The sequence below is a fragment of the Kryptolebias marmoratus genome, linkage group LG14 (assembly GCF_001649575.2).
Source record: "Kryptolebias marmoratus isolate JLee-2015 linkage group LG14, ASM164957v2, whole genome shotgun sequence".
Lineage (NCBI taxonomy): Eukaryota > Metazoa > Chordata > Actinopteri > Cyprinodontiformes > Rivulidae > Kryptolebias > Kryptolebias marmoratus.
The window spans coordinates 15,654,779-15,682,669 of record NC_051443.1 but is presented as its reverse complement, the minus strand read 5'-3'; the positions used below and the strand labels follow the sequence as shown (position 1 = coordinate 15,682,669).

Here is a 27,891-nt window from a genome sequence, read left to right as displayed (position 1 = left end):
CTGGGAGCGAGAAGAGGTGTTAGACTGAAGATCACTTGCGTGACGTCAGGCATTTATGCTGGGAGGAAGCCCTCCTCCTGGAGCTGACGTCACTTCTGTCGGCCAGTCAGGACTGGCGTAATGTAATAGAGCTTCTGGGGGACAGGCGCGGGGGCGTGTCCCATAGTGAGATACCGAAACGAATGTTGAAAGAGAACTATTTTTTTTTTTTCACCACTTTGTATCCCTTAACTATTTAAGGACTTTCTTCCACATGTTATGTTCATATTTGTGGTTAAATATAACCTTGGAAGCATTCTGTTGGACAGATTGTTTTCCTGATTTTAAGCAGCTGAACTGAGGCAAAATCACTCCTACATCCTTCACAATTAGAAGAAACTTATCTTGAAGTTGTAAACTCATTCAGACTTGTCCTCATACGTTCTCATTCTCTGACACTTTCTGAGGCTGCTCTCCTCCCTTTTGTCTCCTCATGCCCTTCTCCTCCATAGCTGGAGGTCATCCTATTTTAGCATTTGCTCAGAATGGCACTGATCTAACCCAGATTTCTGTGAAAAAAGACGTGTGTGTACACGTTCAGGGGGATGGGAGGTGCAATTATGTGTCTGGAAAGTCCGGTGTCTGTTGGGTATCTGTAAGTGTGTCAGTGACGCAGGAAGGAAGAGAGGAAGAAAGATAGCATTGTGGAAGTAAACGGAAAAAACGTATAGAGTAAAGAGACGAGCTGGGAGATTATTGACCAGTAAAGTCCATCTGGGTCATCACAGAGTGGTCATGGGAAACCTGGCTGACCGAGTTGGGCTTAAGAGACGGTTTGTCAGGGAAGCAAGCTCTCTTCAACAGCACCTGCTTTCTGACAGTGGAGATGTAAGTCTTAGAGTGCACTTAGAAACGATTTAGAGACAGAAACTTGTACCGTTCCCACTTTGTAACTTAACTGAATGAAAGTAATAGCTAAGGACAACAGATATTGATTAGTTGGTGTTGCTTTTTCTCAGCAAAATGCAATCTTTCACAGCTTCAACTGATTTTAAGCATAAAGTCGGAGAAAGACATTCTTGTCTGTAATTTTACTCTATATGATAAGACAAAGGTTTTATGTAGGCTATAAGAGAACAGCTTTATGACTTTGCTAGAGTTGTACTTTTATAAAAAAAATACACTTTGCATTATTAAACAACAAGGATCTTTATTAAATTTACATGATGTGGGTAGGGATTTGAGTAATGGGTGATAATTTGCTTTCCACAAGTGAAAGCTGAGATTTCCATTAAGTCTATGGTCACTCATTTACCATCATTTCCAAGAAATTGCCATTAGTATCCAGTTGGCACAATGCGGCCCTCACTAATGACAATAAAATCATGAATAATCTCCACTTACTAAAGCACAGCTGTAGCAGTGACTCAAAATACCTACCTAATTTTGCACATAAAAAGTTCACTGGTCAACTATATGCTGTCTTGCTCTTGAATCTGCCATGCAAATCATGTTCGATTAGGAGTTATTGGCTCAGAAATAACAATTATCTTGTGTAAACTTGATGCGGCACAGAGATATGATGATTGAGTGGAGATGAGATAAGCAGATGTTCTGCCAAACTAGGTGAAATCACAGTGTGGTGGCTTGTATGTAATCTGTGAAACTCCAAGGGTGCTCTGTCATCCGGCTAACGTAGGACACTTCCTTGCATACAAATAGTATTTTTGCGAGTGCTCCGTACAGTTAAAGGTCACACTGTTTGTGGTTTATTATGTGAAGTTTGAAGCCAGTAAATAACAGAGAAGTTTTGATTGAGTTACTTAAAGAGACCTTTTATTATTTGAATGTCTACAAGAAGAAACCCTATGGGTGCTTTTTAAATTTTTTTATAAGCTACAACCGACCAATTCTGTAGGTCTCAACCTGCACTTTTTTCTGCAACTCTACATCCATTTAAATTTCTCTTTGCTCTCAGCTGCATCATTGACTGCATGACATACAAGCTGTCACATTAAGTCTCAAGGCATGGCATGAATGATCTGCACCCAGGGGCTCTTGTCAGCAAAATACCTACTTTATGGCATCTATCTATAACAGTGCCAAGGCAGGAAAAGTCTCTCCCAGCTTTAATTGACCTGAGATATACCATCTTCCCACAGTCCGAGCCACAACTTGCCCGATGTAATATGCCTGCCAGGATTGGCAGAACTGTCTGGCTATATATCTAAATCTAATCACTTAAAGGACTTCATCTTAGTAAAATGATTGCTTTGGGATCCATGACAGGTACAAAGTGTCCTCATAAACTGTACTAAATTGTGGTTTAACTCCCTATCCCATCAGGTGCAGGACAAGTGGTCATCCCCATCTGAATTATTTATAGACTTACTGGAAATTTTCAAAAGTAACTGCGAAATTAATAATTTATTTGACGTATTTCCATAGGTGCATTTATTACTTGTTTTAACTGTAAAAACCTTGTTACAACTATTAACTAAATGGAAATAACATAGAGAAGTGGATAACACATTTAAATTTCTGTATGTATCCTCAAATTTTCAGCTACATTTGTGTTTGTGCGCTGATACACATAAAAAGACAAAACACATGCTAAATTATCACTGACCTCTATGTCTGAGTAATGATATGGATAAAAGTATTTTTAAACTACAAAAAATTAAAAAGGGACAAATGAGAGTGAAACATTTTTAGAACCAGTGCTTGTTGTGTCCTGTAGGTCCTGTCATGTGCTTATTGTACTCCCTGGTGGCCATAAGAAAGGCCACGTGCCAAGAACTTCAGTCTACATGCTCTATTCATGGCGGTTTTGGAGCTCAAAACCAGGCAAACAATCCAGAAATAGACCAGAGAGTGTGGGAAAGCCACCAAGTCAAGCGGAAATTGCTTTTCAGTCTGGAATATTATAATAAACGTGCAACTTGGCCATTAATTGCTCTATATGATCCTGATATTGAGACTGAAGCCCATGAAAAGATCAGCTTTCAGTATGTAGTTGGTCCAAGCTGTCACATTTGACCCAAGGCTGGGCACAACTTAGACAGGTTGTGAGCCAGTCACAAAACTAACAAATGTAGACACCTCACTCCCAAAACAAATGTAAAACTAATGCTTTAAAAGTCTCTTAAGTCAACATAATTTCATGAACATCTTCACAAAAATTAGGTGCAAATAACTTCAGGAGATGTTTTAGTCTGGAACAGTTATCCAAAGCATCGCATGACTACCATAGCTGCAATAAAAAGTGGAATCCAAAAACAACAGAGAAGAAAGTAATCCAGAAATGATGGACAGACAATAGGACAAGAAAGGATAAGCTGCTTCGACATCCAGTGACATTAGTGAGATGATGATGTAGCCAGCTGCTTCAGCACCATTAGCTCTTGTTTACTTGCTACTTGGCAGCCATACACCCATTAAGTGCTATAGTCACAAAGCCTCAGTGGCTTAGCTTATCGTAGAGAAATGATTGGGAATATAACCACTTTGAGAAAAGCATTTAACCACTAAAAGTTTAGGTAGTTTCACTGTTGTTCAGCACCAGTGTACGGGCCATGACTAATAGCTGATGACGATGTTGTGACAGCGTATGTAAACCTTTCAATTACTGAGAAAAATGGCTCCGTATGATAGTTGACGTAACACACATTTAACATTTTTCAGTTTACCGCATTGTGTTTCTTAGAAAACAATTAAATAATACTATTTATGAGATTTATAAAGTCCCTAAAACACAACAAGCAGTGCTGTAGTCTCACCTAATCATATTGTTTGCTTTGGTACCAATATGTCCTCATTTATGCCATTTTCTTTTGTTTATAAGAGATGATTGTTGCCCCATTGAAGATAGTTTTACAAATTTTAGTGCACTAATTGTTTTGTTGTGAGCACATTTGTTAGGAAGCTTTCCGTATTTATTGTTCTTCCTACTATCTACTTTAAAAAATTAACCATATGTGCTTTTCGTCTGTAGACTCAAAGCGTAATGGAGCGACTCAATAAATCACAAAACAAAGGTTTATCGGAATGCCAGAGGCAAATTCTCATCCGTAATGGTTGCACAAGAAGCAGTGATTAATGATGCCTGGGATTGAGTTAGAGCTAGAAAAAAAAAGTATTGAGCATTTGGGGCCTAAAAGATAAAGCCCAGCAGCAAATCTCACACCTGCAGATATTAAGAATCCCTTCAGGTTTTAATGTTTCAATGTCTTAAGCCTTGGAAATTTGTCAATATCTTGTTTTTTTTTTTTTTTTTGCCATCTTCTACTTTTGTGTTTTACCACAAAAACAATTAGGAATTCAAACTGGAAACAGGAATATTCATCTAATTCAAAGTAATGCAAAAGTATTGGCTTGTTTCCAGAAAGTGCCAAACTGTGCTTGAATCTTTCATATGGCACATGGGAGAACTGGGTCATTATTACCGGACAAGGTGGAGAAAAAAATGCTAGTGACTTCAGCTGTCACTGAAGCCATGCAAACCTGTGCTAAGGCAGTTTAGGTGAGCAGTGTTGACAGCAGACACACTGAAAAACTCATCTGCCAGATGGCTCAGGGGGAGGGCTTCAACCAAGGAGCACTTTAATCAATCTGATTAAGGGGAAATGCTGCCTGTATTTTTAGCCACTCCATGGCAGACCAGTGGCCATTCATTGAATTTGGTTTCATTAGCTCTTATGTTTATCTCAAGGAGGGGTGGATTTATAAACAGGGGTGTACTAATGTAGAAATAAGGGAACCATGAGATATTTTAGCTAATGTGGTTCTTTAGGTGGTCATTTTTATTAATAAGACACTCACTCTATTATTCCATTAACTGGGGCTTCATTTGTGACCTGACTCAGCTCCTGAAACTGACAAATTACAGATGATCCCGGAAAAGAGTAGTATGTTGCTTCCAAAGCTGCAGCCTGAGCCACTGACTGGATGCTGTCAAGAAGCAAAATAATAAAAACATGAACATCCTCAATATCCGCTGCCACACATTTATAGGGATTCACATTTAGCGAAACTCAGTTGTTTGCATTTTATGGAAGATAATTAAGTCCAAATATTGCCATCATTTCATTAATTTCAATTCAATTTAATTCAATTAAAGTATTTTTTAGGGTAAAAATCAATGAAGAAAGGTGAACTGATAATTAAATCTTTAAATTCTGAAAGCTGTCAACAGTTTATATACATGGCTGATTACTTAATATGATGTAATTGAATATTTTACCAGTAAGGTCCGAGTTAACAACCGCTAGGGACCAAATGTGGGTCTGATTTGCTCTGGCAGACAATTAAATTGGTGCCCCCAGCTAGGTTCTTGTTAAATATTTTGACATTACAGCTCTGTGCTTTTATGTACACCCACTCAGACTTACTGTATGTGACCTTCACTGTCAACACACTGAGTTAATCAGAGCAGGACAATACTAGCTGGTGATTTTATCCATTTTTGTCCAAACTTTTCCTCACTGTATTTAGGATTGGAAAAATGTGACTAAAAGTGCAACATTGGTATTTGTCAATGTTTTTTATTTATTTATTGATCTAACTAGTTCAGAATAAAGTTGTTGGTCTGCCCTTAATTCATATTTATCTCTTTCAAGTGAAGCTGTAGCTATCCACTGTAAATGCATATTAGTTGACAAATAGTGCATTATTCCATTTTCATGGCATTTAGATACCATTAGGATTTGGTATACTGGAATATAAATTAGACAGCAAATTTTAGATTAAGTGTACAAGTCTCTAAATGAACAGTTAAATGTTGCATCTCAAGTTGATTTAATTGACACATCAGCATTTAAAGACAAGGGCAAGTGTCTCTGAGTATTTTACGAAACAAAGATTAAACATAAGGTAATGAAAATAACTACAAATGTAGAATAATTTGCAAGTTTCAATATTATATGAGAATAAATGACATAAGGCAAACGTCGGAATAAAAATATTGGCATACATTTAAATATAAAAACATGCTATTATTTCAAAAAACAAGCAGTTATAGCATGGAAATGGTCGCAATATTACCTATAGAAATAAACAAAAATCATGTACATTTATGTTATTATAATTAAAGAAGGGGGGGGGGAGTACATCAGTCAGAGCACTGAACATTTTCTTGTATCATTAACAGTAAAAGGAACTTAAGTCATTTAAGACAAAGAATATTTGATGCTATTAAGTGTTGTGAATAATGAAATGTGCGATTCATATTTACACTGTAGACTGCTGTTTTAACACACACACACACTTCCTCTCTTTGACAGATTAAGGATGGAAGTCTTCCTGCAGCTCTGGGACCTGTGTTTGAAAATGAATCACTGTCTCAGCTGGTTGAATTTATGCTTTTATTTTTTAATTGTCAGTTTGCTAAATATGGCGCTACATCAAGCTTGCACTTGAGATTTCAGACAGCTGCTGTGTAGAGACAGTATGACTGGGTTGTGTGTTTATGTGTCTGAGTCATAGCAGGTGCATTCCTGTTTGTAGGACCCTGAACTCTTCAAGACAGATGTGTTTTCTCTGATGCTGGACAGCGGAGTGTTGACTCAAAGATCTGATCATGTAAGGCAACGGTTTCCAAGAAAGCCTTGCGTTGTTTTTCCACATCTTTTTCTTATTGGTTCTGAAGCTCACAGCGTTGCATTCTAAGCAATATCCTCAACACGTTTGCTATTCATGAAGCAGTGGGTACATCATTATTTCTAGTTTGATGGCGATGCATTTTTCACTTCACCCTGGGGCTTTTTAGGAGCTTTTGTAAGTGTTTATGACCTTTCACCACATGTAGAATATGCAGAGCTTTCACATGAGAACAAAGCTAATCTTAGAAAAGTGAGATTTTCACTAAGAGCAACATGGTACCAGTTCACCCAGAGGCTAGTTGTTTGTGTGTGTTCAAGTATTATAGGCTTTGTTGTACCCTTATAGACTCCAATTCAGTCTAAATGATGGATATCAAAGAACATCAACATTGATTTCTGTCCTCTCTCAAAAAGCACCTATTTCATCATCTCCTGCTGCAATTGAACAGTCAGGCTCAGCATTATAAATGCTATTGCAAGTGTAGCTAAGCTTTTTTTTCTTTCTAAATGTCTTTTTTCAGTTTTAGGAAGAATAACTGTTTTTTCTTTGCCTCTTACTGCACTTCGAAAAAAAATCCTTTTGTGCCAGTTTTCCCAAATGTAGTTCTTCTCATTAACTCCCACTTCTGCCTTCTGTGTCGTACATTCAAGCATAAATCTTCAACGCCGCTATCATTAATGCATGCTTTAACTGCCCTTTTTCTTCACATCAGCATCCCCAACAAAGACACAGATTCAGTGCCAAGCCCCAGAACAACAGCGGCAATGCTCCTTTTTGACAGCACATTGAGAGACACTGAGGGAGACAGTCCGAGTGATACCAACATAGTTGGGCATGCAAAGGCCCTTGCTGCCAGAAAACAGGCAAATAAGCTAGCTACATGAGTCACCGCTGACCAGCTGAGTGAGCGTCAAGACAAGCCCCGAGGACTTCAGTCAATCTCCGAAGACTTGCACAAAATGGAAAAAATTCTATTCATAGCTTGACTCATGCCCAAAAATGTCAGGACAAATGTTTCTTCCTGACACTGCCTGAAACAGAGCAGCTGAGATAGATGGAATTTATTAAATAGAAAAGTGAAGGAAAAGCAGAGAATAGGTGATTGAGCACCATAGGTTTGGATCTTTTTTTTAATTCTATATTATTAAGAAAACCAACACAAAAAGAATAATGTGAATCAGTGTTAATGTCAGTGTCAGCTTATCTATAAAACACATTTCAAATTATGCAAGTTAAACCAAAATGCTGTTCATTAACTGAAGCAATGGAACATATAATTCAGCTAAATCAGAGTAACACAGAGTAAAAGTAAGTCACTAAAATGAAAAGAATTAAAAACATAAACAATTTTTTCAAAATCTTTGGGAGAGAGAGCTGTGGTTTTGCCTCTGGTGAAAGTCCTAACTGAACACAGCTTGTTTTAACAATTGAGCTGATGTGTTTGTCGACTTTAAACAGGCTGTCAAAACTCACACCAAATGTTTTCCCACAAAGACATGATTATAAAAAGCTAAGGGGCTTAAAATAGAGTCAGGGTCAATCAGAGAGTCAGGCCATCCAAATAAAATGATCTCAGTTTGGTTTTATTTAGTTCATGCCTTGATGTTGTCTGAGCGGTCCAACAAGGGCTGAATCCTCCATCCATCCATTCATTTTCTTTATCTGCTTCTCCTTTTTGGGTTGTTGGGCTGCAGGGAGCTGGTGTGTATCTCACTGTGTCACTGTGCGAGAGGTGGGGGACACCCTGGACAGGTCACAAGTCCATCACAGGGCCACATGAGACAAATGAGACAACCATTCACACTCTCACTCACACCAAGGGACAATTTTAAAGTTACCAATTAAGTTAACGTGCATGTTTTTGGTTTGTGTGGGGGAAACCTGAGTACTCAGAGTAAACTCATGTGAGCACAAACTCCACCCAGAATGGCCCGAGGTCAGGAAGCGATCCTGCAACCTTCTTGCTGCGAGGCAACAGTTCGAACCACTGCATTGCTGTGCCACCGGGCTGACTCTTTCATTTACATTTTTTAAGGGTAGATAGATTTGTATGTCATCTGCAGAAAAATGATAGGAAATGTTAAGTTTATCAGGAGTAAAGTAAAAACCTGAGGAGTTCCGCACATAAGTTTGGCTGCAGCTGAAGAATTTTAATTTATCTGAACTGAGAATCTTCTTTCTGTCAAGTGGTACTGTGGTACTGTGGTACTATTATAAATCTGATTCTGAAAGTCTGATCTGTAGAGCAGAAACCTTAATCCCTACACGCTGTTTAAATCATGATAAGAGAATATTGTGATCCACAATATCAAAGCATGAGTATGAGCCTAAAGGCACGAGAGTTTCAGGGTTCCCTAAATCAACTGTTCAAAGGAAATCATTACAAATGTTTAAAGGGGCTGTTTCAGTACTGTGGTACTATTAAAAAACAGACTGAAATCTAACATAAATGCAGTCTTCATTCAGAAAGGTTTGCAGCTGTAAAAAACAGTTTTCTTTAAAGAGAACTTTAAAATTTTCCTTAAGTTTGAAAGGATGGAAAGATAGAGGTTTAGGAACAGGCTCTACAGCACAGTCAAAAGCAGCTGCAACATAACCCAAAACAAGTGATGCATTCTTGAACAAACATGTATATTTCAACAATATGGAAAACTTCTTGAAGTAAACAGGGAGGGAAGCTGTGTAAGGAACAGTTTGTAGGCCTCTGGTGTTTCACCACATCTGTTAAAAAAGAGAGTTAGGCTCAAACGGGTAAAAAAAAAGTGTTCAGTGTTATACTTTAGTAATCTTTCAACAAATATGGATACATCAGAGCAGCAGATGTAAGCATAAATAATATTACTCCTGATTTGGTGGAAGATGCCTGTGAAATAGTGTGCATGTGTATTTCAATGGAGTAAAGGAGTTGAAACCAAAACCATGCAAATGTTTTGACAAAGGAACCAGTAATCCAAATTTCTACAATGCTCATCTTAAACTTGCATGAATTACTCAGAATATTAACTATCTGGTACCGATCTATGAACGTATGAGAACAACTGGCATAACTAGATTTTAACTTTTAAATGCTTTGTTTATTGTCAATACTGTTGAAATGCAAAATCTTCAAATGAAAAAAAGAATTCTCGATAACTTGATAGAGCTAAAAACACTTTTAATAAATAAATTGTTTTTTTAACAGTATTTATAAAATATAAATGACACAAACTAACTCAAAAAAAATATCCTGCAGCGCAAAGTAGTTTTGGTTTAAGTTTTGCTTTATAAGTTCCTTATCTCATAAACTCATAAACTATCCTCCCCAAACTTTTGATTGTCTTTTTCTTCTGGCCATCACTGAGATCAGATAACATTCAAAGTTTGCCGGTGTTTTGCAGATGGCAAGCGGGTATTTTTGTCCTTTTTGAGTGAAAAGGTTTTAAGCCAGACTATGCCTGCTCTTAACCAGTTTAGCACTGGTTGTCAGATGTTACTTTCATGTATTTCCAAGTAATATATTGATTTGTACAGTGGGAGTGAGTGCCATTTAGATTCTGGTTACGTAATCGTTTTGTCAGCGTATCAAATTCTGCTCAGAGTAGATGGGAGACATTATTCAATTTCACTAAAGCTAGCATTTTGTTGTTCAAGGCACAAGCTCAGATAACATCTGCAGTTGAAGTTCAAATGAGGCATGGATACCAAAATGAAAACGTTGAACAGAAAAAGCAAGAACAACCCTATACAATAGAGTTTATTAGTTTTTATTCCTGAATTATTCTCCTGTGTTATTTAACATCCTTTATGAAGGTTCTTACTTTTATTTAATCTCACAGACACATTGGCTCTAAATGCATACAAGTTTTTGCCTTTCAGTCTTTTGTTTGACTTCATTTACTCTCCATCTCAAACCATGCCCTCTCCAAGCATCAGGACACTCTGCTTTGTCTTTATTTCTTTGACAGTAGATACCTAATTGCCCGCTATCTTTGCCTCCACCCCCTTTTTTTTGCTCCTCTCTCTCGCTCTGTTTGTCTGTAGAAGTGTGACTGCCTGCTCAGCCTGGAAGCCTATTCGGCAGACCAGAAGCGCCGCGTGTGTCAGTGCCTGAAGGACAACATTGACAAGCAGCTCCAGCATCACAGAAGGGAGGCTACCGTTCCGCATTTCGAACAGGTAAGACTCACGGACACGCACATCCAGAAGCATTTCCATTTCCATTCCAGGCCAACGGTGAAGCAGTAAACACATGAACACATGGGAATGCATATATTTGTTCACATCTCCCATCACAGATGCTTTGTGAACATCACACACTTCCAAGCATGTACAGCGTCTAACAGGACACACTTTCCTGCAGTAGCGCTTACATTTCTTCAGGCAAGTTTATTGCTTCTTTTTACTTGGCTCCACTGAAGAAGTTGCTCTGCTTTAGTTAATTTAAGCCTTTTCAGGCTCTGCTCGGGTGGTAAGATTAAATATTTGCAAGCAAAAGCAGGCACTTTTGTGCTGTACTCTACTTATAAGCTACCACAATGAAACGAAATGTTAATACTCTTAATTATAGTGTCTGCCGGGTATTTCCTCTGTGCTCGTTGATCAGTGGTGTGGCGACAGTGATGATTACATCAAACAACAGATTTAGATAAAAACCCCAATCTCCTGTGGCACTTGAGCGCAGACTTTTTTGTTTTTGATTTTCATTGACACACTTATGTTCATGTTCAGCTTCCATTTCACAGTGCAAAGTGCCATGTTGACCTTGGATTCAAGCTATGATTTCTTTTCTTGAAATCAATGCATTTAGATAAGGATGTACTAGTGAAGTCAGTCTTAACAATTTCATGATTATTCCTTTTACAGTGTCCAGCGAGTCTGTAAATGGTTACTTATTCGTTCATCCACAGATACAGAGTGACACTGGCTTTTGTTGTGGGTTGTTTAAGTCCCAGTCTGTTGATTGTACTGTCATTTCACTCCTCTTTTAGTTCTGTTTTGGTCTCAAAAGTCACTGACTTGCATATTCATTCAGTACAAAGAAAGACTCTGAGCTGCTCGTTGAATGGAGAGTGGGCAAAGATTCACATTCTGGCTGTTGGTGAGTTCTTCACTATCAGCAACCTTTTTTTCTTGCATTTCACATCAACCCTTTTAAGCTCCTTTCTGCTCTTCACCTTTGCAGATCTATTGCACCTTTTGGTGAGGATCATGGGAATAAAAATAAACTGAGCTGAATTTTCTACCCTGCGTTGTGGTAGCCATTCAGGCCAAAGATCGTGAATGTTGTTGCACGTTCTTTTTGAAACTGATGCTCCTCGCCGTGATTACTGAAACTGACAGAATCACCTCCCACGTGGCAATTGTAAAAGTGTGATTGCAGAGTGAAATCTGGTTTCTTGAACTAGAGGCAACCTCTTTTTTTCCTACACTGAATAAAAACAACGAAACTTGTCATTTTTAAGACTACAGTTGACTTTAGTCTGGTTTCCAGCAGACCGAGAAACTCTATGAACTGTAAACACGCCTCAGCTTTACTCTGGCTTCAGTTTTTGTTCAGTTTGCTCTGGTCTGAGATGATGGCCATCTAATGCAACATTCAGTGGTTGTTAAAATGAAATACAGCACCTTTGAATTTGTCTGTGGCTGATCTTACAGTACTTATTTGGCTTTGACTGCTCTGATTTAAGTGAAGGTGTTTGGCAGCTGTGTGTAAATTTACAGTGTCCCACTTTGGTCATTTTAAGAAGTGCCCAGGGAAATCTACTCAAAATGATTTTTCTTAGGTTCCCTCTCAGCTTGTTTAATTCCTTATGGGTACAGACTTTAAAGATAAAATAATAGTTGATCAAAACTTTAGACCTTAGTGCCCTGTGGAGTAGATTTATTGTTATAAGTAATTCTTTATTTCTAACTCTAACATGTATATTTTTAGATTTTCATCTGATTACTTTAGCACTTTTTCAACTAGTTAAACACTGGTCAAAAATCTTGCTCATTTGGAATTGCTAATGCTTTTATGTCCTTTCTGAATTCTTTGTCTTTCATATTTAATGAGCAACAGAGACATCCCATTCAGTTCATTTGAGTTTAGCTGAAAGGTGATTAAAAGGGAAAAATAGCCTTGTGTAGAGGGCACACCTGTTGTACATTAGGGCTTCATTTCATCCACGCATTAAAGAGAGAAAGAAAGAAGAATGAGCCGGTTGTCTTTCATGATCATCAGTTATGTGCACCCAGCTGAATAAATGAAACCAATGACACACACACACACACACAGCCGTGTTCGATGAGATCAATAACTAAAGAACGTGGCAAGCATGCTGAGTCACGCGAGTCAATGCTGTTTAACTGGTGTTTAACAAACTTTATTGACAAATCAGTTTACGTTTCAGCACAGACATGCTACTAAAACCTCCTCAGTTTATTACCCTTCCAGTTTTGCTTCTCACCGTTTGCGATACAAATGACAAAAGGACAACGAATGTCAACTGTCTGAACTGTTGTCCTTGTGCTTAAAATTAGACAAATAAACACTGCAGTTGGCTAACTGTGATGTTGTAAGGAAGGAACACAACAAATACTTAGATCTTCATTACTTGGCTAAAAGAAATCCACCATTGCTTGGTAAAGCAGTGCACTTTTAAAACTTGGGCCATTTAAAATAAGTCTGGAACAAGAATGAGTTATATTTAATAGTCATGTGTTGTTGTGTTGAAATAAAACCTAAAATATGAGACGCAGCAATCGTGAAACTGTAGGCCAGTAGTAGAAGTGACCAGTGTGTGTTTCTCTGTTGAGGATGACAGTCTTTAGAAATCAGGGCAACCGATGGGTGATATATAACACTGATGTTTTTTTATTTTTGGTCATCATATATTTTTTCATTTACCAAAATGTATGTCAATAATTTCTAAACTCTAATATAAGTATAATTACCAACCCTTAGAAGAACCTGTACACTTAAAATTAATAAATAGAAGAGCAATCTATCTTAAAAGTGGATTACAGTGAGCTGGTTGTAGCAGCAGCTTCATTTTCCTCTTTGGTAATTGATTAAGTATGCACAGGCCTGGCTTACTGATGATTTTTTTTAAAAAAGTAGCCAATACTGACCAGTCTTAATCAGCTGAGTAATTGGTTCTATTTCAAGCCAGTAATCATACCAATGTAAAATGTATTTTTTTTGGTCAATATTAGGTACTAAGAAAGTAAAATTTATTTATATAGCACCTTTCACAAAGTGCTTCACAATACAATAAATTAAGACAAAATGAAAGGAAACCCAACAACAAACAAATATACAAGATTTAAAAAGACATAAACAAAAAAGAATAAAGTAACTAAATGTAACTGAAAGTTTATTTAAAAAGAATTGGCTTTGCTTGCTTTCTTAAAGGACTTAACACGACGTAAACCCAAGAGAAGCTCATCATTCCACTGTTTGAAGGGATTCATCCTCTGGGCTTTAAAACAGACCCGAAGAACCAATAATAATCTCTGCTTGGATAACCTGAGGGTTTGAGTTGAAGCGTAAGGTTTTTTACTGATCAGAAATACACTGAGGAACCTGCAAAGCCCTAAAAGTAACACCAAGATAATAAAATGAATTTTAATAGCTACCAAGAGACGATACAGGAGGAATAATGATTGTTTAACTTGTAGTTTTTTTATACAAGTTAATAAAAATAACATTTTACTACAGCCTTTCACAAAAAAAAAAAGATCCTTTGTGGGGAAAAAATGTTTTAAAGGAATTCGTCAGTCTGTTGCCAACTAAATGACTTTTCAGTGCTTACATGGCCTGACCTTTTTTTCTTTTTAAAACATAAAAAAAAAATCTGTCAGCTTCAGGGCAAAGTTTATATGACATAAACAAGATAAAATCAAATGTAGACTGGCCATTTGTCAACTGGACAATGGCAGTCAAGACGCTGAGTATTGACTGATAGATCAATACGTTTGGTTTGAGTTTCCCCTCAAGTGGGACAAAAACACAACGACTGATTTTAAAGTAACAGTGCAGCAAAAACGAGAGTTTATTCATGTAGAGTGGTACATATATTTAAAGTACTTTGAATGGAAGTCCTGAAATTGGCTAAACTGCTGCACAACACCATACGAAGTGGTGGAAAGGTACAGAGAGCAGTTGGCCGTCATTCCAGCCTCACTTAGGAAGATACTTTAGAAACTCAGGCAGAAAGCAAAATTATTAATTAGAAAACAACAGCACTTTAGTTTTTGCCAACCAACAACCCCTCTGCAAACTACTTTATCCTGCAAGCTAAAGATGCTTTTATTTCTATCTAGAAGCTTGGAGTACAAAATGAGGCAATAAATATTTAACCATCTTATCAATTTTAAGGTCATAAATTGGCTATTTTCTCATGGGCTGAAGACAGAAAACACATTTAGCTCTTTGAAATTCATGGAGTTTGATATAAACACATAAACATGCTCTAATGAGAAGACAAATGTCTCTGCGATAAGTAAAAAAGCTTTTTCTGATAACAGCTGATGATACAGTTTCAGACACATAATGCCCAAAGTTATAACTCCTGCTTTTCCTGTTCTTAGCGCAGTTCTTAGGATTTTTTTTCTTGTAATATTTTATCAGTGTAAATGGAAATCAGAAAGCTTTCCTGAAGGCATGCTTAATCAAAACATTTTACGTCTTGACAAATTAGTTCACTTTTGATTGCATTTCTCCAGAGTACCTTAGAGGCAAATAGTTTGTATTTAGTCACCTCCAACTGTGTTTAATTATATGCAAATCAGTTATTCCAAGCATGTAAGATGTGAGGAGAAAGTCCTTGTGTGTCCTGTGTGTTTTACTTTGGATCTTGACTTGGATCCTTTGGGTATCCAATTTGGCTGAATAAAGGAGGGCACACTCCCATAGATAGACATGTGGGTCATATCCTTCAACAAAAGAGATCTACTTTAGATAAGAACAAAAATCAAGTGAATAATGTGGATCACATTAACATAGTTAACTGTAAAAATGCACATCTTCTGTCCACACCAAGCCAACAAAAAAGCAGTCCATTCATCACAGTGAAAATTCCAGGAATTCGACATGGAAGAGTATTCCTTTCTCATTGCTGAATAAACTTCATTTCTGCTTCATTTTTACCATTGTGTCAACACTGAAACCTTTTTATTTGAGATAATAAGTTGGATATTTGATGCAGCTTGCATTTTCATGCCAGCGAACTGCTGCAGAGGAGCTTTAGAAAATTACCCCCTCATTTTCACATTTCCCTTGTGTCAGAAACTGACAGAAACTTCCCCTTCTTTCACGAAAGAGAGTAAATTCACACTTAGCTGAAGTATGCACCTCACTGAAGAGTTATGCTCCAGTGTGCAGAAGAAGCAGAATCTCGTCTAAAGGCAAAAAAAGCAACCTCATATTAAAGTCCAAATCCATTTTCACTCACTTTGTGATTCATGTTTTTTTTCTGCAAATAGGCTTATTCCTTCACAGTGTTGATGTCAGCAGCTGCCCTACTTTCTTCAGTCCCTAAACATTGTGAAAGCTTCACTTTAGAAAAAAAAATGGACTTGTGCTCCTTTTCAACATGGAAGGTCACTAATCTTCTACTCACTATACGAGTGGGCTTTGATGAGAATTTGCCTGTCAGTGTTTGGTGAAAGTTTTTATTGTTAGTTCCATGGTGAAGACAAGGTTTAGCGCAGAGGTTATAATAACTATTCTTCGCTTGAATTTCTGTTCTTAGGTTGCTTTTCTAAATTCTTATATGAGCCTGATACGAAAAGTTAGACACATATAGATGAAACAGTGTTTGTTAAAATGGGATGTGACTTAGATGAGGGTCATTCAGGGGTATGAGATTGTCCCAGGGATAACCAACATGATTGTAAAGTGTTACAAAAAAGATCTTCTTGACATTTGTAAACCTGCATTTTGACTTTTTACTCCCAAATTACTGGAATGCTTAATGACCTTTTTACTATTTTGGTCAAGAGTTTGCGGCTTTTCAGCTTGATCTGAGCTAAAAATGTGTGTCTAAAATATCAGACCAAACAGCTGAACCTTTATTTAATGAAAAGAGGTACTTTTGGTTTGGATCAAACTGACATTAGGCTTTACTGTGTTTTCTGCGTAAAGCAGTTTTTAGATGGTTCTCAGTTTCAGTACAAATACAAAAAAAAAAATTACATAAGGCTTTAGTGTTAGTAGTACAGTGGGAGATAATATCAAATTTAATTACTGGTTGACTGCAAAGCTCCTAAATTGATCACACTCATAAGACAAATGTAAAGAGAAAAGAAGATGTTAAGAAAATGGTAAATATTGAGCTTAAAGCTGCTGCTGACAATCACAGTTTCTTCATTTTATTAGGTTGGCAATGAAACAATAGACATAAAACCAAACACAACCGGATCAAAAGTATGTAGTACAATAAAATGAAACAAATAAAAAATAAAATGCAAATAAATATATTGGGGTCCTTCTTTGGAGAGCAGTGGCAATGATATGGCAACATCTAGTGGCAAATTTGCAGATTCCAACCACCTCTCTCAAAGTCCAGGGTTTGATTTGCAAGTTTTATTTAGTCACTTTGGAGCACTTTGTAGATGTGGACTTGCCCTGTTGTTAATGGCTTTTAGATGCTTGTTTTTATGCTCACAAGCATTTAGACAAAAATCATAATAGCTGTTATATTGCATTTCTGCAGAACAGTCTGAATGAATCCCAAAGGAACGTTAAATGCTTGACAGAATAATCTCTTTGCTTTTCTTATGCTGTAGTTTTTCATATCTGGCTATGGATTTAAAGTCACTAATATTCCTCATTATATTTTTGTCACTCCGATGCCGTATGGTTTTCTCAAAGAGAGAAAGTTAGATTATTTGTTCCTGCCTTCCACAATAAATTTGGATTAGTCTTTCCATTTTTGAGGAGATTGGGGAAAGTGATGGAAATCATTCATACAGGCTTTCGCTTCCTGAGTGCAAATCTGTTTTGTGCAACAGAATATCATTATCAGATAAAAGAAACTGCAGCATTGTTGTCTTATTTTCTTTCAGGAATATGCAGTATATTTATCACTTGCCATTTTATGTAACATTGTGACATCAATTCCTAGACATAATGTGAGTTAACCCCAAATTTCTTAAAGAAAATACAGAAAAAAAAATCTATTAAAATAGGCATCAGCTGGGAAATATCCCCTCAGAATGACTTAGATTAATAAATAATAAGGGCTCTAACATAACTCATAAGCAGCAAACACTGTAGCAACTTAAAACATTATATTTAAATGCTTACATTTGTTGTTGTTTTCATAAACATAAACACTTGGCCTTGTGGAGTGACATCCCAAAGCCATTAAAAGTCTCAGAGCTCCTTCACTGGAAAGCTTCCGGAATATTCTCGTCTGGGCAGCATCAGCCACTAAGCTGCTGGAAAAATAAAAATTGCACAGCTGCACACACACACGCAAACAAACAAGCACTCAAATGGGAATTTAGGCAGAACTGGCCATATTGAAAATGACAACCGCGCTTATGTTGATAGCATTTGATATGCAACGCTGGCACTCCTTCTCTGAGCCAGTCAACTATTTGCCGGCAAAAAGTCGCATAATTTTCTGCACGAGCACAATCAGTGCATTCACATAATCAGTGAAAAATGATGGCTGCTGCTTCTGAACTGTTTGGCTGTTCTCTTCTCATTTCACATGAATGAGAATCTGTTTTAGCTGCAGACCCGGTTTCATTCCAGCATTTCTGCTGGTGAAGGCAGTGACGTAGCTTGTTTCTTATTCCCCGTTTGTAGTACTCTTTGCATGTCAAACTATTAATTCCTGATTAAATTAAAGAATATGATGATCCATTCTACTTCCTGTTACCCTAATCCGTCACATCTCTCCACCTCAGGCAAGCACATAAGTGCATAAGTAACAAGACAAATGAAGTTCAGTAACAGATAAAAAGGGTCTTGGAACGTGCAACTGCTGAGCTGCATATCTTACCACTGTGGAACGCTGCATTTTAAACAGAATAACAAGTACAGAATAAGCTGATCACTCTAATTCAGGCTGAGATTGACTTCTAAATAAATAAACAAAAAAACAAATAAACGAGGTCTGCCTGTTTTGTCATCTGGGAGTTTTGACGACAGCACACAAAGCGCTGTATCTTTGACAGCATCAGTTTTTTGGGACATGACATCCTCTCTGTGTATTTCCCAGCATCTGCACCGTATTTATTCCTTTGACTGGCTTATGCAAAGTAATGTTTGTACTCTGCTTCTTTACACTGTAAGAATTTGATGTGTGCAAAAAGCATTAAAAGGTGCTGACGCATCCGAAGTTTGTGCTTAAATTTTCCTGCAGATTATCTTTTCCCACATATGGACTTTTTTTTGTAAAACTGAAGGTGCAAATATAAAATTAAATGTCTGCAGTTGGGATGAGTGTTTCCCTCATAAAAGATGATTTACTCTGTATCCATAGACATAGGATGCAATACGATTTAGGGATGTAACGTTTTAAAGTAGGACAGCTGTATTTTTGAATTAGGTTTCTTTGGATTAAAGTTGAATGCAATCTTATAAAGTTCTTCATATTTTACAATTATTTCACCTTTATTTTACATGAACCTGAAACAAGTGGCATTGGTTGGCGAATAGCTAATGATGACTTTCTGAACATTTCACTAAAATCTGTTGAGTGATTCATGACATTTTTTTTATTTTTGTCTTTTTGTGAATGACTCTCAGCTACCATCACACCAAATTTTAACTCAATATCTGTAAAACTGACTGAGTTATAGCCATTTTTGTGTTTGCTGATGTTGATAAGCTGTGGTAACCATCTTGAATTGGGGTGACTCCAAAAATTTAAAAACATATACAGTACATCTGGTTATTGATTATTGAGAGTTTCATTAAAATCTGTCCACTGGTTCATGAATTAGTTTGCTAACATGACAGACAAACAAACACAAAAAACTCAGGCCCTGTCAAAAAACATTATTGCCTCATGTCTTCTGTCGCAGGAGATAGTAAGAAATGTTGTCTGCCACCAGATTGAGCTAGATTGATTGTTAGGTCTTACCCGTCAGTGACATGGCACATGGCAGAACTCAGAAAAATCTCTCCGAATGAGTCTGACATCAGCAGAGCAAGTACAACCAAATTGTTAGTCTGGAGACAGTAGTCAAGGTTTGAGTTGATTTTTCACCCTTAGAGTTAATTGAAACGAAGGATGTAATTCTGCTGGGTTAGAATATGAAGCACTGAGTGACACAGGAGAAGGTGTGTGTGTGTGTGTGTTTTGCTACATAATTTTTATGAGGTAGCCAGTCAGGATTGCAGTGATGTGAAAGAGTCGGCTGCACTCCTGATCTTTCAGTGAGAAATTATAATCACATTTGTTGCAAATATTTAATCAAACAGGAACATTTTAATTTGCCTGATCAAATCAGGAAAGTGAAAGCTTTAAAAGTCTTTGGCCTTTGTGCGAAAAGCACTTGCAGTCTGAAATTAAATGTAATTTAAATTATGGTAAACAACTTGAAGATAACATGTCTTTTGCTCTCGTTAATGTTCTGCAATGAGGCAGTTTCTCCTTCAGGGTCTCTGATTAGACATGGATGATTTCTGTTCGTCTTCTCTTTGCTCGTCACCTCTGTTCACACACCCATGCACAGGCACACACCACTCACATAGCACGCTATTTCTGGGTTGTGTTGTCTTGACATCCACATTTAGAACTTGTCTGTTTGAATGGTGCATATGTGAGATACATTTCAGACATATTTGATGCATCATAGTGAATCTGGGACTTATTCTTGGTGTTTGAGTTACGCTTCTAAATCAATGGTTTTATTTTGGCATGATGCATCCAACTAGAAGCTCACTGAATTTATGTATTTGTACTCAGATTACATACTGCAGCTTGTACAAACATTCAAGTCTATAAAATACTACAAACATCTATTATCTAATCAACCAAGACTCCAAATATATTTTTTGGATAGGTCACATTGATGCACCTGGAGCTCTGGGCCAAAATTTACATCCAATTATTTTAGCATGACAAATTAATTGTAAAGATCTCTTTTATTTCTTCTTTTTTTTGTAAGAACAATCACAAAAGAAAATGTGTTTTTCTGTGACACTGTGCACTTTAGAAATTGTTTTATTCTTTTTATGTTGACAAAAGCAAAACTGCCAGCCTTGCAGTCTATCTATCACCTCGGCTGTTTTTCTTGTTTCTTAACCCTCAATATATCCATAATGCATATACTTACCGTTAGCGTTTAGTCTGGTACTCCTGATGATAAACAGGGTTATTGTTTACCAGAACAGAGGGGATGGTTGGTTTAACTGTAATCTCTGCTGATTGCCTTGGGTGGAGAAGTCTAGGATATGAGTAATCTGCAGCACAGGATTTTTCTTAGTAAAAATAATAAAAAAAAGAACTTCTTTTAACCTTGAGTTGAAAGTGTCTCACAGCTGTTTTCATCTTATCTGTTGCCTGCATGTGTCTCTCCTGAAGGCACAAGCTGTCCTACAGGTTGTGGTATCAACAGTACGCACACACCTCTCCAAAACAGAGTGAGTCAAAAAGGGAAGTCAGGCAAAAATGAGTCTGGAGTGGGATGGGTGGCAAGGCAGCTAATGTATCAAATGGGACATGCAAAAAAAAAGATAAAAACGTAGTTGCACTCTGCAGATATTTGGTCCCATGTGCCAACAAATCTGTCAGCAGATTTATTTCAAAACCAGTGTTGCAAAAAAATGTACTAGGCACACATAATAGACTTATGAAGATCATGTTTTAAAGATTATATATGTTCAGGCGAACTTCTGTTTGGTAAGCATTGCTTTCTGTCAAGAATTTAAAACGCAGAGCAGGAATTATAAAAAAAAAACACCCAGCATTTTTGCTCTTTTCATTGATGTCTTCACCTCATCTTATTTTATTACTACTATCAGTTCCACATATGTATTCCTCTTTTCTGTCCTTTTTCTTTCTGTCTGCATCACTGCTATTGTTTCCTTTTACTCTTGACCTCTACTTGTGGCTGTTTCATATATAACCACAGACATATCCAAGGCTGAATGAAGTTAATTATTGTGGTGTGCAGTGTGGAATTAAATTCCCTTGACTTTCTTTAAGAATTAATGATTTCCCTCAGATGGAATGGTGTTTGGCTTTATTTTAGCTCACCTTTAACTATTCATAACGGGGTTATGTAATGGCAGTGCATCAGCACAGAAAGTAGTACAGATAAGTGCCTCACAGAGTCAGTCCTAAGAAGGTAATGTTGAGCATGAAATCCTCTCCTTCTCAGTTTTAATTATGCACATTCTTTAGTATGAAAAATTATGTCTGCTCCACTGTGCATGTAATGGAGCTGGGATGAAAGATAAATTCCTATGTCAAAAACTCTTTCTGATTAGAGGCATATAGAAACAGTGACAGTGTAAAAAACAACAACAACAAAAATGGGATCAAGCAGATAAAATCTAGCTCGGCTGAAGTTGATGTTCTACTTTTTAAATGTCACCCATTACTTTATGCATCATCTAGATTTGGTTTCTCTTCGATTCCTTCAGTCGCAAATGGAAAAGAAGAACCGGCGTCTGTGCAATGTAACTGACACTGTTTGAAATGGCTATTTAGAAAGCTCTTTATATATTAGCACATGATGTGATTAGATAACGCCTGATGAATAGCTTACATGACTCGCTTCAGGTCTAAAGCAGACACATGGTCAGCATAACAGACCAGGTTGGTGTGTGAGTTCCTGTGTATGTGTGTCTCATTAGGTGTGAAAGACATGGCCCTTACCATCCTGCTCCTTTATAGGTTTTAAATTGAGGCTTCAATTTGCAGCAGAGCAAGTTCTAAAAATAGCAAGTTGGGGAAGAAAGAGGGGAAGAGGTAGAAAGGCATAAAGAGGGAGGGAGTGGAGGACACTGGCTGCTTTGGTCTTCAGAGAGTTGGTTACATTTGATCTTTTCCATCACTCCCCTCTACGTTTTTAATCCATCACATTTTCACAACTCCTCCTTTCACACTCGCAACTCTGTCTCTCCCCCTGATTCCATCTGTCTTTCTCTTTTCCCCCCCTCAGTCACCAAATCCCTTTTTACCCACCTCCCCCCCTCCCTCCGCCCACCTATTCCCTCTCACTGTCTTTCGCACACGGGTTGGCATGCACGTTATCACTGAGCTGGGGCAGAAGCTGGGACCGCAGCAACAACACACACGAGAAGCAGGACAAAGAGGAGAAAAGCAGCGCTGACACATCCTGAAAAACGTGCGGGAAAACAGATCGGACCAGTCTCTGTCTACTTGTGTTGCACTTGTTCTGCTGTCAACAGTTTTGGTGGATGAATGGTGCCTTTCTTTGTCGCATACTTGGGCACACAACAATAACAACACACTCGTAGCCTCATCAAACAAGCGGGACCCCTGTGAGTCCAGATGCCGGTGTCTAAGGTAATATTTGAAATCTGTTTGTGTCACTGTACTGATGGTCAGTCTCAAAGCACTCTCTGAGACTTGTGGACACTTGTGTTTTCTGTGCTGTAAAGATTAGAACAAATACATGTGCATTTGGTTAATTTTGGTCACTAATGTTTGTTGGTAGTGATCCCTTTCTCCATGGTGAGGTAGTAAAAAGCCAATTTTATTTGGTGCAGTCCCATCTGCCCTGGAAAAGCTGTCCCAGGTGAAACCAGGAGAGTAATTGTTTCTTGTGAGATTAGCTGCTGGTGATTTCTGTTCCTTGTTTTTTTATTAGATTTGGAAAGACAAATAACCCTGCTGTAATTTGTTTTGGGTTTTTTTTTTTTTGGTTAATTGGGGTCCTTGTTGTTTCTGGGGCTGAAAAACTTGGCTTTTTGTTTATGTTTATAAATTGTTTTATGCAAAAGAATGGACGCAACCTGTACATGATTGATCAAATTGCTCAAATGTCTGATCAAATCTCTTTTCTTGCATTAGCTACCATTGAACTGTTTCATACTGGGTGACATTAGTCTTGCAAGGACCTTTATTTTTCAAAGGATTTGGATGGTTGTTGACCAGAGTAAGTGGGGCGAGACGCCAAAAGAGTGTGTTCTACTTTTCAGTGTCAACTACTTTGACATGAGGGGGAAAAAAAGGTTCTCCTGAGACAATTGAAAGAGATTAGAGAATGAATGAGAACGCATTGTGAAGTTCATTTAAGATGTAAAGTTCAGTGCAGAGATATAGAGCAGAAAATTCTACATGAGAGTGTCTGTATGTATAAATGAGAAACACAAAGTTATTTTTTTAAAAAGGCGCTATATTTACGATTATACAGTATTTTTCTTACATGTTGTTAAAGACTTAATAACTGGGTTTCGTTCAACTTAGTGACAAACGTGACAAAAAGACCATTGAGTCAATGATTACACACTTTGCAACCAGATTGAAAATACTGAAATTTTAACTAAAATGGGAAACATCTGTTGTGCAATTGACTAACAGACTGAGGAAGACGATGGGGCCGCCTTTTAGACAAAAAAGTTAAAAAAGTAAGGAAGATACGCAAATAGATCATTACAACAACAACAATAACAAAGTTTACCCTCCTTTTTGTCTCATTGACAAGAGTTAGATGTTAGCTAGACACATCAACATTGTGATTACATTAACTCATGTATTCTGCTAGTTAAACTAGTACAGAAATATATTAAAGTTTTCTATATAAAGTATAGTATATCTCACATTTAATCTCATATAGTATAAGATGGGCTTTGCCGTGGATTCTAAAATCTAATTTAAACTAAATGCAACATTGCTTGACAGAAACAAACTTGATTGGTCCTAAGAGAGTTGGTTACATTTGATCGTAAACAAAGTTATAAAAACATGTTCCTTTAAGCTTAGAATGACCAATGGAATCCACGTGACATAAATTTTGCTGCCAAATCAATCTTTTTTGAGTTCAGAGAGGCATCCAGGTTTTGAAAATGCCTTTTAGTTAAGCTTCATGAGCTTTTCTGACATGGTTAAAGAGGTTAAAGAGTTCAAAATCCCACTTATTGTTTTGTGAAAATTGCAATGTTCCACATCAAGATTCCCTATTCTTCATTTATAGCAGCATTGGTTTACTATTTCTCTTGTTGACTTGCTTTTGGTGAACATCTAGAGGACATTCGAGGAACTGCAGGTGTTTCTACTTTCGGTTAAATGTTATGTGTTGCTGCTTCTCAACATTACAGATAAATATGTACATATCACAGAGTTCTGCTGCCACTCGAGGTTAGTCTCAGGAGTATATGGGAAAATCTGAGTTAAAGGGTATTCTTGCCTATGTTAGTGTTGTTGGTTCTTTAGTTACACTTAGATGACAAAATTAAGAGAAAACAGAGACTCGATTTGGTTAAATACTTCATCATGGTGAAACTGTTTCAAATGCCAATAAACATCTGTTCATACAATACAAACATATAATTATACATTTGTGTAAACAGTTATAAAAAGTAGTGTTAAAAGTGATGTGTGTGGTATTTGGTATTCTTAGCTTTTACATGAGAATTGCAGTGTACAACAAACATATGTTGCAATATGTTTATTGTCTAAACAGTTGTGAGAACATAATAAGAATTTACATACAAAGCCATTTTTTTTCAGTGACAGCCATTTTTATAGTAAGAGAATTTAGAAAAGTGTTATCAACCACATTGTTCGTATTCACACTCAACCTCATCTCAGATTGGCTGCTTGGGGTGAGCTCACTGCACAGAAATGGAATATTTCCCTCTAAGATAGGAAGTTTTTACAACATGACATGATTCCTGTTTCATTCATAGGAACTCTGTAACTCAGGCTGCACTGTGTAAGACACAAAGACATATATGTGTTTTTTACTGCCTGCGTTTGTGTGTGTTTACCGCGGTTATGTGTCCATTGTGTTTTCTCTGCATCCTGTGGGACCATACTCTAGTGCCTTAATGTCTTTGCAAAGAAAAGGAGGGGTGGGGGTGTTGTGAAGGCACAAATGGACGCAATATGTGTGCACATATGTCGAACAACATTTGCAGACGCACGTGCAATCACAGAAGGCATTACAGAGCAGTTAGTATAATCTGTGGACATTCGTACCACATGTTTCTCTCTTCTCTCATTGCTTGTTAGCTTCTTCTCATTAGCTCTGTCTCCTCCCCCATCTCTCTCTCCTCTCTTTTCCTTCTTGCTTGTTTGTGCAGCTTGGGAGTCTACCTACTTTGTCTCTTGGGCATTCTCTCTCTCTCTCTCTCTCTCTCTCTCTCTCTCTCGTCTCTTTCCGAAGATCTGCACAGTTCAGTTGGCCTAGCCCACACTGACAGACTCACACACACCAGCTCAGCTGGCCAGCCACAAACACTCACACCAGTTTGACAGCGGAAGTAGGCCACTTTAATAGGGATGTGTGGACTGCCTCTCTCTCTCTTTGCTGGATTATAACCTATAACTTCTTCTTCTTGCCAGGTAGGGTTTTTACACTAATGCTTGATATTGTATCTGTTCATGGCATCATTTTTTATTTTCTGAGTAATCAAAAGCGTGATTTTATGCAAATAGATTTAATGGAGGAGGAAGAATATTTTAGAGAACTCATGCAGTTATTTTGAGTTGCTTAGATTTTTGTGAAGCTGGAGGCAAGGAGTGGTTTGATTATAGACAGAGGAAAGAAAGAAGACCAAGAGATGAGAGGAAAGATAGGAAAAAGCAATAAAAGCCCATTTATCACAGGGCATCTTTATGACAGGCTCATATGAAGAGTGTATGCCATTGTTGTGCTTTTTTAAAAATTGATAAATTAACTTTATTTTCTTTGGTTTGTTGTAGGTTAATAAATTCTCCTTTTATGACTTTGCTGTTTTTGCTTTTATTCACATCCAGTGTCACTCCAACCTGTCCTCGGACAGCTTTATCACCGTCTTTTTAATATCACCTCCCTTGATATAAACTTAAATGGTTGTCCGTGTTCTAAGCCAAAAGATCTTTATTTAGTTATTTTATTGCAGTGATACTTGGTTTGGCTGTGTGCCACTGACATTACCTAGTTTGTCACAAAACTGGGAGAGTTGTAGTGTGAAAACGTGGAGTCTGAGAGAGAGAGAGAGAGAGAGAGGACGTTAGATGATAGCCATTAAATGCACATGCTCTAAACCATGTTAGAGCCAAGCTGAAAGTGATACAAACAAGAGAAGAGGCAAACTGAGGGACCACAGGGGAAAAACAACAGGAAGCACGCTGAGAAAATTGCTTTTTGCTTTTCCTCATTAGGTGAATTGTGGGGTAATTCTCCTCTAACAGGGAAAAAACGAGTAAGGGAGAATTAGATACAGGGTGTGTAATGTGCGTTGGTGCCTGTTGACAGCCAGCATTATGATCAATATGTTAAGTACATGTTTTTATGTGTGTTCCAGTTAGTTTCAATACATCTAGACATTTTAAGCAAGATCTAGAGTGTCACTAAAGAGAAAAAGAATCGCTTTTCTTCCTTGTCCATGAGCAGTTGTAAACATTACCAACCATCCATCCTGTGATGTCCACACATGCATACAAAAGACACAACATGAATATTATTTATCAGCTGGTTTTACAGTCCCGGCTTGAACAAATGAGATGCTTGTTATAACCCTGGAAACAGAGCCACACATTTTACACCTCATTGTTTGTCACTCGGGCACTTTAGTACACCCAGTGAACGATAGAAACAAAAAACAAAAAGACAGATGTACGTACATGCCACAAACACTTCTCTACAACACACAAGCATTACTGCAGAGGACATGAACTATATTCATTTCCTGGAGATGTAGCCAAACGTCAGCCGAAGCCTGCTCTTTAACCCCATGCTTGTATTTAAATGTAACGGCTTATGCTTCTTGTCGCCACATGGAAGTGAAAGGTCCTCACAATGTGACTGTTTAAACTGATTTATGCTTCCACAAGTGTACACACTCACACACACACACACACAACTCTTCCCTTGTTTCTGTGAAGGCCCTTTCCAGTCCTCCTCAGTGGTCACACTGTCTTCAGCTGTCTGGCGTCATGGGGCAAGTTACGTCAATGACATTTTCTCTCTGAACCTTCAGCTTCTATCAGTAATGGCTTTGCAAACCAACCCCATCTTTTCCACCCTCTCTGGTTGTCACGAACAGTGCCTGGCTTCTTTAATTCCTGCAACGATCTGCAGGCATTGCAGTGTGCTTCTTAATACAAAGAATAGAGATGGGTTCCTGCCTAGTCTTATGTAAAAGTGTGTAATAGCTGCTTTAGCTCACAGGATGAAACCTATTGGTTTTCCATAACAGGATGCCTA

General features: G+C 37.6%; 1 protein-coding gene across 7 annotated transcripts in view; it reads left to right on the top strand.

Moving 5' to 3' along the window:
• The window catches only part of rgs3a (regulator of G protein signaling 3a), a 132,651-nt gene that overhangs the window by 62,933 nt on the left and 41,827 nt on the right, over positions 1-27,891 (top strand). For 5 of the 7 annotated variants that reach the window (XM_025004037.2, XM_037979475.1, XM_017407705.3 and 2 more), the window contains one exon: positions 10,600-10,734. In XM_025004037.2, the coding sequence (XP_024859805.1) occupies positions 10,600-10,734 (135 nt within the window). Of the gene's footprint in view, positions 1-10,599; positions 10,735-22,789; positions 23,043-25,886; positions 26,046-27,891 lie in introns of those variants that run through there. The other 2 variants (XM_017407707.3, XM_017407708.3) reach the window with 2 other exon arrangements.